Source organism: Heptranchias perlo, chromosome 27, assembly GCF_035084215.1.
Source record: "Heptranchias perlo isolate sHepPer1 chromosome 27, sHepPer1.hap1, whole genome shotgun sequence".
Lineage (NCBI taxonomy): Eukaryota > Metazoa > Chordata > Chondrichthyes > Hexanchiformes > Hexanchidae > Heptranchias > Heptranchias perlo.
In genome coordinates this window covers 19,527,652-19,542,278 of record NC_090351.1, presented here as the reverse complement: position 1 = coordinate 19,542,278, position 14,627 = coordinate 19,527,652, and the positions used below count along the sequence as shown (strand labels likewise).

The following is a 14,627-nucleotide window of genomic DNA, read 5'->3' as shown; positions in this document are numbered from 1 at the left end:
TGGAAAGGTTACAGCACAGACATGGACCAGTAATTTATTGGAAGGTAGAAGACAGAGTAGGGATAAAGGGAATGTACTCTGATTGGCGAGATGTGACAAGTGGTGTTCTCCAGGGTCTCAGCTTTTCACCAAATATATTAATGACTTTTATGAAGGAATAGAGAGTAGTATATCCAAGTTTGTGTATGACACTAAGTCAGGAAGAGTTCAATGTGGGTAAGTGTGAGGTTATGCACTTTGGATCTGAGAAGACAAATCGGAATATTATCTTAATGTTGAGAGACGAGGAGCTGTAGAGTTACACGTACGTAAATCACTGAACGCTAGTGCACAGGTACAAAAAGTATTCAAAAAGGCTAATGGAATGTTGGCTTTCATCTCGAGGATTGGAATTCAAGTGAGGAACTGATGCTTCAGTTGGATCACTGCATTTAGTTATGGACACCGAAACTCAGAAAAGATATATTGGCCTTGGAGGGGGTACAGCGCAAATTCACTGGAATTATACCAGGGCTTAAAGGGTTAACTTATGAGGACAGTTTACATAAACTTGGGTATTCCTTTGAGTTTACAAGGTTGACGGGTGATTTAATCGAGGTGTTTAAAATAATGACGGGTTTCAATAGGGTAGATACAAAAATGTCCTCAGGTGGGGGAATCCAAAACAAGATGGCATAATCTTAAAATTAGAGCTAGGCCATTTAGCAGTGATGCCAGGAAACACTTTTTCACACAAAGGGTAGTGGAAATCTGGAACTCGCTCCCCATGGCTGCTGGTTCAATTGAAATTTTGAAGACTGGGATTGATAGAAGTTTGTTGGGCGAGGATATCAAGGGATATGGAACAAAGATGGGTAAGTGCATGATCTCATTAAATGGCGGAACAGGGGCTGAATGGCCTACTCTTGTTCCTATGTTCCCACTACGTCCAGAGAGGACCATCCTACCCATAGGGCTGTTGGTTTTCTTGGTTATCGGGAGTGGTATGAGAGGAATTCATTTCTCCAGGATCATCTGGCTCTATACTCCACTATCAATCATCTCCTGAAACCCTTCACTACTGCCCCCTCCAACAACAACTACAAATAGCTCATAAAAGTCTTTGTTATTAAGGTTGAAATCATACATCCAGCTGCCTCCACAGCTTCCCTTCCTTCCCCTCGCTCACCGAGCCACCGACCCTCTTCCCCTCACCCCCCCACTCCCCACTGCTCCCCTTCCCTAGCCTTGAACCTGCGTCTCTCTCTCTCTATCTATTCTGCCCTCGCTTGGTTCCACCCTTACCTATCCAATCATAACCAAAGCATCTCTGGCAATGACCTGTCTTCCCGCCCCCAAATTCTTACCTTTAGAGTCCCCAAGGATGTATCCTTAGACTCCCCAGTTCATCTACCTGCTATCTTTTAGTGACATCATCCAGAGACATCGGGGGGTGATTTTTGGAGGCAAATGCGGGTGCGTCGGGGGCTCCGAAAATCGTGCAAATCCCGTTTGGGTTCGGAAGCCGGCTCCAACTTGCCGGCTTCCGAGTTTCCCAGGGGCCCACCTGTGTGCACATGGGCGACCCGAAAATGGAAGTCCCGCCGGCAACTAAAGCCAGTGGGATGACAGTTAAAGAACCAAATGTACCTCATTGAGGTACTTAAGGCACTTTACCTGTGACAGATGGAGGGATTAGAAAGATATTCCCTTCTCAATATTCCTACACCTCACTGCCTTCCTCTCACCATTTATGACTCTCCTTAAAACCCATCTATTTGACCAACCTTTTGAAGTGTTAGACTTGGCTCATTGGTAGCATTCTTGTCTCTGTCAGAAAGTTGTGGGTTCAAGTTCCATGTCAGAGATGTGAGCACATAATCTAGGCTGACACCTCAGTGAGGTACTAAGAGATTATTGCATTTTCGCAGGTGCCGTCTTTTGGATGAGACGTTAAACCGTCCTCTCAGGTGGATATAAAAGATCTCGTGGCAGTATTCGAAAAAGAGCAGGGTAGTTTTCCCTGGTGTCCTGGCCAGTATTTATCCCTCAACCAACTTAACTAAACCATGGTGACCAGCACAACTTACCATTGCAAATATATTGGGGGCAATTTTAACCCCACCCACCAGGTGAGCAGTTACTTACCCATCCTAAAGCCGGCAGGAACTGACTGATCGCATTTTTAACCTGCTCAAATGAGCACGCAACAAGGACACCTGCCCAAAGCTAACATTGTCCTTTTTTGCATATGTATTGGGACCCAACTGCAATTTTTACGATGGATCCCAATGCATATGCAAAAAAGGACAATGCAGTGAGTTTCCCACCAGGCCAAACCAGCGAAGAAGTGGATCAAAGCTAGTAGAGGCCCAAAAAGGTAAGTTTTTACATTTATTTTTTACTTTCCTTGTTAGGCCACGAGGAGCAGGAGTACTCTTGCGCCAGAATGGATAGGCTTGAGGCACAACCGATATTGGGCCTTGGACCTCATTTACATGAGGCCGGCAAGCTGCAGATGCCTGCAGGGCTTCCCCATGCAGCTTGCAGGTGAAGAGGGTTTCAATTTCAGGCCGCTGCATCAGTTAGGTCCTGGGAGAGTGAGTTAAGCGATTGGGAGGGAGGAGCAACCAGAAGGTTGGGGGGGGGGGTGTGGGGAAGCAATCAAGAGGCACGGGGGAGTCCGACTGGGGCTGGCAACAGTCCTTAGCACTGCACTCTTGATCCTCCTGGCACCACATTCAAATAAGTACTTTTTAAAAAACATAACTTTTTGATGGTGGCCTGCAGAGGTCCGATTAAGGACTGCTGGTTAGGCCACATATAGACCATGTTTTCCTGAACTCAGCCGTCTCAGTGCAGGCTGCGTTCCGGGCAGCCCAACTTTGCATAGGGGACCTCAAACAGATTTTAAGCGCCCTATTTGCAAAGGACCTAGCGCCTTTTAATAGAAAGAGCCTGCCATATTGGATGTTTAGATGCCTGTTGTATACCTGAAAAATGGGCGCGCCCCATCGAGCATCTACTCCAGTATCTTTGACAAACAATTGGAATGTTAGAACGATAGAGCAGTCCATTGAGAGTTAAGAGGGAGAGGTTACAGCAGTTCAGTAAAATTTAAAGACTGTATTAGCCAGAGATGGACAGATTTCATATATCACACGTGTGTAAGAGTTAAGTTTAAGAGTAACAAAACAAAGTTAGGCTGGAAAGAGAGAACCAATACCAAAAGGAGGGTGTAAAACTACACTGCCATACTGAGGTTCACCACATTGACAGCCCTGAAACAGGCCAAGCACTCCAGAGGGAGGCAAGACAACCAGCTCCTGTGCCGACTCAGAAGGACATGGTGAAGAAGCTCCTGATAGCCTCATTAATTTATACAAGCTTACCCACAATAAGATGAGCAAATTAGACTTTTAATATGCCCAGTAAACTTGTTATTCAAGACTGTTAATTTGTCAGCTAATCTAAACTAACCTTGCTGACTTTATGTCAATGACATGAACAAGCTTTTAATAGAAAGAGCCCAGCTATTGCTGTGTTATTATGGTATACTGGAAGCGCCTTTGTAACTTCAGATGTTAATTTTATCAGTCAACAATATCTACCTCAGTACCTTCTATACTCTTACTGTTTACCACTAAGCACTACTAATTGTATTACACTAAGTGAGTTAATAAAGAAACCCTAGTTCCTGATTTTGTTGTCTGACTTCCTCATTGATGACTTTGGCAAGGAGAGGTTAACTCATTCACTCAGTGGCTTGAACGTATATCCCAACAGGAGGTTTCTGGTGTAAACCTTAATATAATTTGAGCTGGTTGATGTAAGATGGTTTGGCAAGCCAAATTCAGGCATCAAGCAGATTGTTTTCAGTTGAGGGGTCAAGAAAGAGGGGCCATAGATACAAGATTAATGCAAGAGATTTCAAAGAGGGTAGGAGAAACTTACATAGAATCTACAGCACAGAAACAGGCCATTCATCCTAACTAGTCTATGCTGGTGATAATACTTCACACAAGCTTCCTCCAACTTTAATTGTCTTCCCATCCTGAAAAGTGGGAGCCAGAAAAAAAAATGTTCAATATGGATTGAATGAAAAACAAAAATTGAAAACAGGTGAGCAGAATGCTAATGTATCTCAAATACGTGTTGGTTTTCACCGATATGGATAAAGGTTGGTTCTTGCCCGAGCTCTGGCGCGAACCCAATGGCAACACTCCAGAAAGGAACACTGCTGCTCCTCCTGGCTCCACATTGAAGTCATTTAAAAAAAATGTTTACTTTCCTTTTTGGTAGCAGCCTCCAGTGGCCCCTTTGAGTACTGCTAGTTTGGCTACTTCAAGACCTGAGAAAACCGATACGTGCTGAGGTCAGAAGCGATCCAATGTGTCAAAGGGGCTTGAAGCGTGCGTTAGGCTCTCCATTTGTATAGGCAACTGGCCTACCGCTCATTTAAGATATGAGCCTGGGATGACTAAGGCACTCCCTAACCAATATGGCGACTGCATACTTACTGTGCGTTTTCTTCCCTTGTGGTCGGTGGCAGAAATTGGTAGGTTGTGGTCCCGTTGTATGCCCGTGAAATGGGCAAAGCAAGGTCCAATTTTGCCCCTATGAAATGTGACATAAGTCTACGTTTAGTGCCTATTTGTGAATCCACTATTAAGAATAGCAACGATATTTCAACATGATTTACATGACATGTTTAAACCAAGCGATGCCCTATGCTTTTCAAATTTGATAGAAAGAAGCTGTGGGAGATTTCTCTAGGGGCGCTAACTCTGACAAAATATATCTTTTGCAATGTAACAGCGTGCGTGTGTTCGAAATGCTGTGGAACTGAATATTTTTTGCTGCAATATTTTCAGAATGTTTGCTCAATTAAAATTATTTTTAATGATGGGATGCTCCCTATGCGTTGTATGAGGGCAGAGCAAAACAATTTCAGTGACATTTTGGGAGACTGGAAAAGTGTCCTTCTGTTAATGAGGGTTTTGATATTCAGTAATTGGTTGTTTATTACTCATGGTACAGTTGCTTTTATTTTAAATTCATTGTCCTAAAACATCATGCTTCCTCCGCAATGTTGGCCTCTGTTAAGTCTGGGTTAGGGAGATGCGATTGCTATGGAGCAGGTCGCTTGTTCTCTCCTGTTGTTATATGGGCTGCTTGTAGCAAATACCCGTCAATTGATCCAGGAGCTGATGAAACTTAACACACAGTTTGAGTGGCTGATTCAACTCAACAACGTAATCCAACATGATGCGATGTCAGTATTTCAATTTGTGTTCCTTCCCAACTTCCTTCTCTCGTGTTCACGGAAAATTGCAGTCTCCATGGGTGAACCAAAACTTATAATTTAAAGCATTTGGTTAATGGAAGTAACAATATCTCTTGGTCCTGCCATATTAGACTTTGGAAGTCATACAGGATTACTACTGTATGCTCCTGCTTTCCTTGATGCATACCATGTTGTCAGACCATATATTTTAGACTAAAACTACAAATTATATTTATTACAATAATTTCATTAATACAAAAGCAAAAATAAATCAGCAGGGACACAGTAATATGGGGGGGGGGGGTTGAAATTCACTGTGGGCATTAGTGCAGAACAGGTGATAGTGAATCAACCTCCCGCTTTCTACATTCTGTCGTTTTACGCTGCCGCCCGAGACGGATTTCACCCTCACAGTATTTGACTGATACTAATAGTTTAAAATGGTTCCCAAAACTAAAATAAAAAGGTATTCAAACTTTTTGAGCCCTTTTCAGAGACCTTTGACTGAGTTATTTGACAATTCATATCGTGGTGCCACACCTTGGTTCTGCAGAGTTCTGTCTCAATGCAATGAAATGCAAATACAGTTGAAAGAAGTGAACTGAAAAAAATGGCCAACAGCCTGTAGAGTATATCTCTCCTTAAGAGGCCCTGGATAAAAAAACAGCCAATCTAATCTGATCAGAATCAGACACAGTGGTGGGGATGCTTGCGTTCCATGTTAATGAGTACAGAGTCATTTGACAGGCAAGGGTTTTACACTTGTGCATGCTTCACATACCCAATTAATGTTTTGACAAGGAATAATTGAATTTAGCCCTGGGAATAGCTTTCCGCATCCTGACTGATTTACAAATCAAAGCTTATGTTCTGCAGACCCCTAGTACGCCATATTGTAACTAGTGAGGCAAGAGAAGCATCACCTTAACACTAATCAATCACACATTTCCTATATACAATGGAACCCATAGATAAACAATCATAATAACACCATAAATTTATAAATTGCAACTGGACAGATCACAATGTGATATTATGATATCATAACAACTGCACAACCAGATCGTTGATGACATATGTACTCAAAGCAACTTGTATGCAAATTTGAAATAAACAAAAGCGCAATATGTACATTTAGGTTGTAGGTTCAAGCAAGACCCAGGGCACTGCTTAATGAAACCACAGACAAAACATTTCAAGTTACATTGGCTCCAACACATTGAACTTAAAATCCTCTTCCTCATCTTTTAATCCATCCATGGTCTTTCCCTACCCCATCTCTTCAACTATTTCCAGCCTTATGTTCACCCCCGACTCTGGCCTTCTGTGCATGATCCTCACCCATTGCCCCGTTGACAAAGCTTCAGCTGCCTCGGCCCTACTTTGTGGAATTCCTTCCCTAAAAACCTCCACCTCTCCCACTTCTCTTTCCACTTTTAAAACCTTCTCAAAACCCATATTTTCGATCAACCCTTCACTCCCTCCTGACTATCACACCATGGTTGTTCAATCCTTTATTCCATTTATCAATATTTTTCTCCTCCCTCTGTGAAGTATCTAGGCTATTTTCTACATTGAAGGTATTGAATTATATAATTGCAAGATTTGTTGTAGTTGTTGTCGTTATGTGAGCCGAGAGTCTAAGCTTGCATAAGTGATCAATATAATCATCTTATCAAATGGACATTGGTTTTGAAATCCACATAGGAAGTAGTGAATGTACAGGGATGCTTTTCTAATGGTTTTAATGTTGATTTGTAATTTATACCCTGCAATGCTCTGATTCAAAAACATTACAAATCTACCCACAATTTTTCAATATGTCGCCTCCTGTATGTAAGGCCTGGGGCATGGGGCCTCATTGTTCCAATCTTAACTTGTACAATAGGGTCGATTTTAACACGAGGCGGGATCGATGAGTAGGGGGCCCGAAGTGGGCGGCGTACCCGGAAGTCATGAAAGAAGCGAGGCCCAGACAATCTTAATTTTTCAAATCTGCCTGAAATATTAGGAATTGGAGCAGGAGCTGGATGCAGCTGGGGACCCAAGGGAATAGTCCCCGGCATAAGGAAGTTTCTGAGGCGGGGGGGTGGGGGAGTGTGGAGAGGGAAAGCAGGGGCAGGGGAGGCTAAAGAAATACTCCTGAATAGCAAAGAAAACAAAGCTTATCTTGGCCTCTCCTTCGCCTTTTCTGGCCACTTTCCAGATTTCTCTGGTGGCTTTGCCACCAGGCAGGCCTCCCCCTGAGTTGCAGTGAAAACAACGTTGCAAAGCCGATGTTGTCATTAGGCCGCGACTTTTACATTTTAATTAGGCTCCCACCTGCCTGCAGCGGCTAACTTGAAAGTCAGTAAAGAAGAAGTGGTGCCAGACAGGAATGGAGCGACCTTGAGTGAATAAGTCGACTTGGCGATTTTAACCCCTCCCATGCATGTTCCCACCTCCGGGGGTTTAAAATTGACCCAATTATGTTTTGAAAATTCCCACTCACCAATTTCAGAGCAATGTTGTTCTTGTTGTTATATTCTTGAAATAAAGCAATTAAACTTACTTAACAAACTATTCCCAAAAATAAATTCTGCTCCTTTCCATTGCACATATTATGAAGTAAAGTTAAACAAAAAGAGGACCATAAAATAAGCTGATGAGATATACAGGATACATTAAGATGTTATGATTTTCTTGACTCTGTTGCTGTGTTCCAATAAATTATTTGAGGAAGTGTAATGTGCTAGTTTTAATTCAACTCTTCAATGTCACCATTTTCTTCCATTACATTAAGAAAATATAATGGACTTACATGTTGCACATGGACATCTCTCAATGAATTGAAACAGAGTTATTTAGCTCCCCCAAAAACCTTGATAATTAATTATTGTTTTGTGCATTAATATAGGAATCATTTTTAAGGGTTAAGCATCAACCTTTCAAATGACACTTTTTTTTCTAGGTCTGGAGAGAATTGGGCGGAATAATTCTTATGAGCAAGAAGGGAAAGTACTCTTTGTTATTGACGCAGTCTATGCCATGGCACACGCTCTGCACAACATGCACAAAGACCTTTGTCGAGGATATGTCGGACTCTGTTCCAAAATGGATCCTTTGGATGGCAAGATCCTCCTTGAATATATTCGGAAAGTCAACTTCTCTGGTAAGTATACAGAGCATTTGCTTACTGGATATTTTTGGTGGAGCGAGGGTCTAAAGTTAATCTTAACATCAGGCCCTGAAAGCTGGTATGGATATTTACTGCCAACTTGTGCTTTTTTACGTACTTGCAGAATGATGAGGAAATGTCATTTTCCACATTTTTACACAGTGCAAAATTTTCAAATTGTGAGCTTAAGTTAAATGATGTAATGGAATATTGGGTTTAGTTATTGGTACTCAGTTGTTGATATTACTTACAAATGGGGCATGATTTTATCGGGGGTGCGGCAGGGGGAGGGGGTGGAATTCCTGATGGGTAACCAGAAGTAAGGGTTTCCCAGGTGTCCTTACGATTTTGACGTAAGGACGTGTTTTTTTTTGTACGTTTCCCACTCGGCAGGCCAGACTGATTGACAGGCTGGCCTCAGTCGGACAGGAGAAGAGGAAGGAAGCGGATGTGAACAGGTAAGTCTTGGCGGGGGGGGTCATCAGGTCGGGGGTCTTTGGGGGTTCAGTCATCGAGGGGTCATCGGAGGGTTCAGTCTTCGGAGGGGGGGCTCATTCATTGGGGGGGGTCAGGGGTCATCACAGGAGTTGGAGATCGTGGGGGGTAGTCACTGCAGGAATGCTTGTTAGGCCTGAGGGAAGCACTCCTGCTCCTCCTGGGCCCACAAGCTGTGCTATAAAGACACTTAGCTGCAGTTTTGGGCCTTCTCGCCTCCTCTCATGTGGCATGAAGGAGAAAGACTGGGAATCCCGCCCCCCACGGGTTAAAAACCAAAAATCTGTCAAAATGGAGGCCTGCAGCCTCCATGAAAGTTTTTAATGACCAACCCGCCACCTGAGAGCAGGTTGGTCGCCCACCCCTCGTCCCGTCTCTGTTAAAACGGGAAGTGGGCGGGTTGGGGGCGGGTTTTAGATTTTAAAAATTTTTACTGCCCCCTCTCCCCTGCCCCCAACCCACCCGTTTTTCCCATTTAAAATCATGCCCACAGTGTGAATGATTTAATGGAATATTATCCAAATGCAAGCAGTGAATAAATAGCTTGCCGAAGTATTGTGCGACATGCTAACTTCAGCTCATTGGGATGCTCACAATTGTACTGCTGGAAGGTAGTGGAAATCACTCTGTATTTGCTGATCCAAGATTTCTATTTTACAAAGGAGTTTGGTCTAGTAACAACTTCAGAATTATAAGTTATCTGTTGTAGCTTGCTGTGATTTGTTGACTGGTATTAGTCCACTGATTAATGTACCCATTGTATTTTATTATTACATGTGTCAACATAAGAAAAAAATGAAAAGACTTTAGCCTGGAAATTATTGCTGGTGGTAATACAACACAAACGTTTAACATGAATTGTATGACATTCCCTTGTTCACAATTTTAGTAGAGGATGAACGCAATTGAAATGAATAAGTTAACACCTTAAAATGGTGGACAAAATAATGCCATACAAACAAGTTAAACATTCATCTGTTAAATGCTGCCACAGTCATTTCTGGGCACATACTTCTTATTTATCTTGTTAATGCATTGAGGATGGGAATACAGTCACATCCATATGTCAATCTGATAGATAATTGCTATATCAAGTGTTCCACGATTATAAAAAGCAGACTGAACTACATGTGAAGGACAAGACAGATACTAAATTAGAACCAGATAAAAGGGAGAACTGAATCAACATCTTACAGGTAAAAGCAATCTGTTCCTTGAGACAGCTGAAGAGAAAAGCAGATTTGAAAAATAATTATGTGTTGCACAGTCAAGTAAGTCAAGAAATGTGATCTAATGACAAAGGAAAAGATACAAGAAGAACTGATGAGAACGAACCGATGACAGATAATTACATTTTAGAGAAAAAAAACAAAGTGGTTCTGAGCAAAAATGCAAATTCTGACGCTAACTAGAGGCAGTGAACTAGATTGCCACAAACATGATGAGACCCTTCCAAAGGTGTGCCCCATATTCAGTACAGGGGAACTTCCATTATGCTTGCTCCAATTATCTGCTTTCCTGATTATCTGCACAGGACAGAGTCTTACAAGGTGTTGCCTCATTTCGTAGCCCCAACACCAATCTCCCCCTGTTTGACATAAATCCGCCTCGCAGGCCAATGAGAATTAAATTTAATTTCTGGTTGTATTGCACTTGTCTTCATTTCCACACTTAGTGTTACTGAACGATTATAAAACCAAAGTTTAAGTGCAAGCAATGTATTACTGTACTTTAGGTACAAAGCAAATTTGGATGTTTTTCACAAACTGAGCTTCAGTATGTCCATATTCATTTTAAAACGGTTCCTCAGTATGAACCTTCCTCATATAAACAGAATGCTTTACTGAATTTGGATTTGAAGTAGAATTATAGCAACTTACAAAATACAGCCTCCAAACAAAACTTAAATGATATGTTCCCCATTGCTTGTAACCTTCATCTTAACAAGGATACAAAAGTTAAATGAATATCTATAGCACCCAAATACCCACACTTATAATTTTGTGTACCAAATTACCTTGACTTTGACTAGACTCACAAAATGAGTTCTGCTTTTGAGAGGATTATTCAGTTTCATGTCACAAAAGAGGAATAGTGCACTTAGGAAACTCATTGGTTGTCATAATTAGCATAGGGATATGTCAAATGACCCACAAAGTTTTTTTTTGCTACATTTAATGCATGCATATGTGATACAAAGATGCTAAGTAACATGATCTGCTGATTTGTTATGTGTATAGTATAAAGAAATATTATAAACAAAGAACGAAACTTGAATAAAAATTAAATACCAATCAACAATATCACTGAAATAATGCCTTCCAGTTTCTGATTGAAAGTGGTTACTCCAGAAATCACCTAAAGCAACTATACTTGACATTACTGACAAATTTTCATCAAAAATGTTTCATCAATTGCATAGTAATTTGAGTACCGATGCATTATTGTTTATTAAAGGTAGATGACTTGGACCTTTTACCTGGTATTATCCCTGGTGTAGGTTCTGCATCTTCCTGGAAAAATGCATTTATTTTGGAAAGTGCTTGGTGGGGGAGGATCAAATTAATCTGATTCTAATTGCTTAAGTATTTTTATGGCTGTTTTCAGATACACTTCAGCTTCATCCTCCCTTTCACTGATGTTCATTTTCATATACACATACTACCAACACCACCACCACCACCACCACCACAACAACAACAACTCACATTTATATAGCACATTTTATGTAGTAAAGAACATAAGAAATAGGAGCAGCAGTAGGCCATACGGCCCCTTGAGCCTGCTCCGCCATTCAATAAGATCGTGGCTGATCTTTGACCTCAACTCCAATTTCCCACCTGATCCCCATATCCCTTGATTCCCTTAGATTCCAAAAATCTATCAATCTCAGTCTTGAATATACTCAATAACTGAGCATCCACATCCCTCTGGGGTAGAGAATTCCACAGATTCACAACACTCTGAGTGAAGAAATTTCTCCTCATCTCAATCCTATATGGCCGACCTCTTGTCCTGAGACTATGCCCCCAATTTCTAGACTCTCTAGCCAGGGGAGACAGCCTCTCAGCATCCACACTGTCAAGCCCTCTCAGAGTTTTATAAGTTTCAATGAGATCATCTCTCATTCTTCTAATCTCGAGAGTATAAGTCAATTCTACTCAATCTCTCCTCATAAGACAACCCTCTCATCCCAGAAATCAATCTAGCAAACCTTCGTTGCTGAACGAAGGCAAGTATATCCTCCTTTAGGTAAGGAGACCAAAACTGGACACAGTACTCCAAAGTGTGGTCTCATCAAATTGCAGCAAGACCTCCTTACTCTTGTACTCCAACCCCCTTGCAATAAAGGCTAACATACCATTTGCTTTCCTAATTGCTTGCTGCACCTGCATGTTAACTTTGTGTTTCATGTACAAGGACACCCAAATCCTTCTGAACAACAACATTTAATAGTTTCTCACCATTTAAAAAATATTCTGTTTTTCTATTCTTCCTACCAAAGTGAAGGACCTCACATTTCCCCACTCACTAAACCTGTCTATATATCTTTGCAGACACTGGGGTAAAATTTAACATACCGGTGGGATCTCAGTGGCCGGGGCGAGGGGTTGGTGGGATCAACGTGTGCTTGGGAAACCTGTAAAAAAAATGTTGCGCCTTTTCTCGAGTGATCGCGACTTAATTGAAGACCCTTAATATGGCTTCCGAGTTTTACGTCTCCAAGCTGCGCAGCGGGTGGACTGCGCACCCAAATGATGTGCTGGGACCTGGATTATTTAAAGCGCCAATGCAACCATGGGATTTGAGGGAGAAAGGAGTAATTTAAGGAGATGGAACAGCAGAGGAGGAGGCCAGCACCCAGGTTCAGTGACTCCTTGCTGGTGTTGCTGTTGGCTGTTGTGAGGAGCAGGAGGGAAACATTGGACCCGTCAGACAGGAGGAAGTGCCCCGCCTTTGCCACCAAGAAGGCCTGGTGACGAGCAGGACCACCATCGCCCGGAGGTGGATGCAGTGCAGGAAGTACTTCAATGACCTAACCAGGTCAGGAAAAGTGAGTACAGTTAGTGATTCACCTACATTCTGTGGTGCACATTACCCCACCTCACACTCTGCCCTGCGTAGCCTACTTCATCACATCACTCCTCACACCCACTTAAGGCTTGTTGTCAAGTTACCTTCACTTTCTGTGCACTTCCTCACCTCCCCATTTTGTGAACCCACCACTCCCACTCACCCCAATCCTGAAGCAATGTGATCAATCTGTCTGATAGTCACCCTCTGATGCATCTCTTTCACTGTCAGCCTGACCCAGAGCAATGCACCCATTGGGTGACCCTGTCACCCTCACTCACTCACATGTCTGTACTTTCTCCCCTTGTAGGAGAAGAGAGCGCAAAATGCAAGGGAGAGGAGTCAGACTGAAGGGAAGCCTCCACAAATAGTGGCCCTTACAGAGGAGGAGGCATTGGATATCAGCTGAATGGTGGAGTGTCTGGCCGTTGGGGATGCCGAGGTTGGCACCCCGCAAACATCGGGTGATAGAACTTTAACATCCCTCACACACAACATGAATTGATGTTATCAATGATTGACCTGTTGCACACCTCAGTATGCTCATTGCAACATTTCTTCTGAGATGATTCTTAATATTGCTGTATGTTTTCTTCCAGGGCCGTCAAGGATTGATAACGTGGACGAGGGTGATTCCTCAGAGGAGTTCCCTGCCTCTGAGGACGCAGCTTCACATCTTAGTGAGCCATGCACCAGCGCAGATACTCACACCTCGGTGGGTCCTATTAGAGAGGTAGTTGGGTTGTCACCTGATGAGTCACCACACACAAGTGAGCATGAGTAGACACTGGTGGCAGGGGCAGTCGTGGAGAGTCCATGTCGGTGGGCACACTCCTCTCCAAGCTCTGCTCAGCTGGACACAGATGCTGAACCCCAGGGGCCATCCTTGAAAAGGAGAATGATCGAGGTACAGACGCACCTTTGCGACGTAGTGGAAGACTTGCCACGCTCAGTCTCCACATTAGCGGAGAGGATGGAGGAGTTCACCTCCAGCATTAGTGGACTGGTGGCTTAGATAAGTGCAGGAATGTCTGTGATGGAGGGAATGGCAGCCTCCATTGAGCTTCAAGCACGGCTCATAAATGAATCCATTCAGGCCTTGGTAACGGCTGTGTGGACTCGGAGAATAACAATCTGCTGCCTTAAACAGGCAGACAGATACTTTAGCATTGGCCTTACAACGCCTCACAGATGTTCTCCAAGCTGTTGTCCAGCAGAGTTCTAAGAGTAATATGGCCCTGGCCCAGGAGAGGGATGATGGCGAAAGGGGACATGGAAGTGGAGACTCCACTCAAAGTGCTCCCACGTCTCACCCGTTGCCCCCCGCCCCCTCCTCACCCAGTACCTGCAATGCTGCTTCCTCTTCAAATGGCCGAGTCTGTCCTTGCACAGGTGCAGGTGGAGCAGTCTTTGGAAGGGCCCTCACGGTCTTCAAAACCTGGAGGTCGTAGGCCGGAAGCATCTAAGCAGGCCGGGCATAAATCTGAGCAAGCTGCCAGTACCTCTGCTGCAGCCACAGGGGATACACCACATAGAAGCTGTAGGAAGAGGAAGTGTAATCACCAAGGGTATGCACAAGGGTGTCTGACAGAATGTCATGTTTTTCATTTATAATTGTTTTTTGTTAAATGCACA

The 14,627-nt window shown here is 43.1% G+C and overlaps 1 protein-coding gene across 5 annotated transcripts in view; it reads left to right on the top strand.

Annotated features, from left to right (window-relative positions):
* The window catches only part of LOC137344446 (metabotropic glutamate receptor 4-like), a 922,939-nt gene that overhangs the window by 531,501 nt on the left and 376,811 nt on the right, over nt 1–14,627 (top strand). For all 5 annotated transcript variants that reach the window (XM_068007420.1, XM_068007417.1, XM_068007416.1 and 2 more), the window contains exon 7: nt 8,217–8,417. In XM_068007420.1, the coding sequence (XP_067863521.1) occupies nt 8,217–8,417 (201 nt within the window). The remainder of the gene's footprint in view (nt 1–8,216; nt 8,418–14,627) is intronic.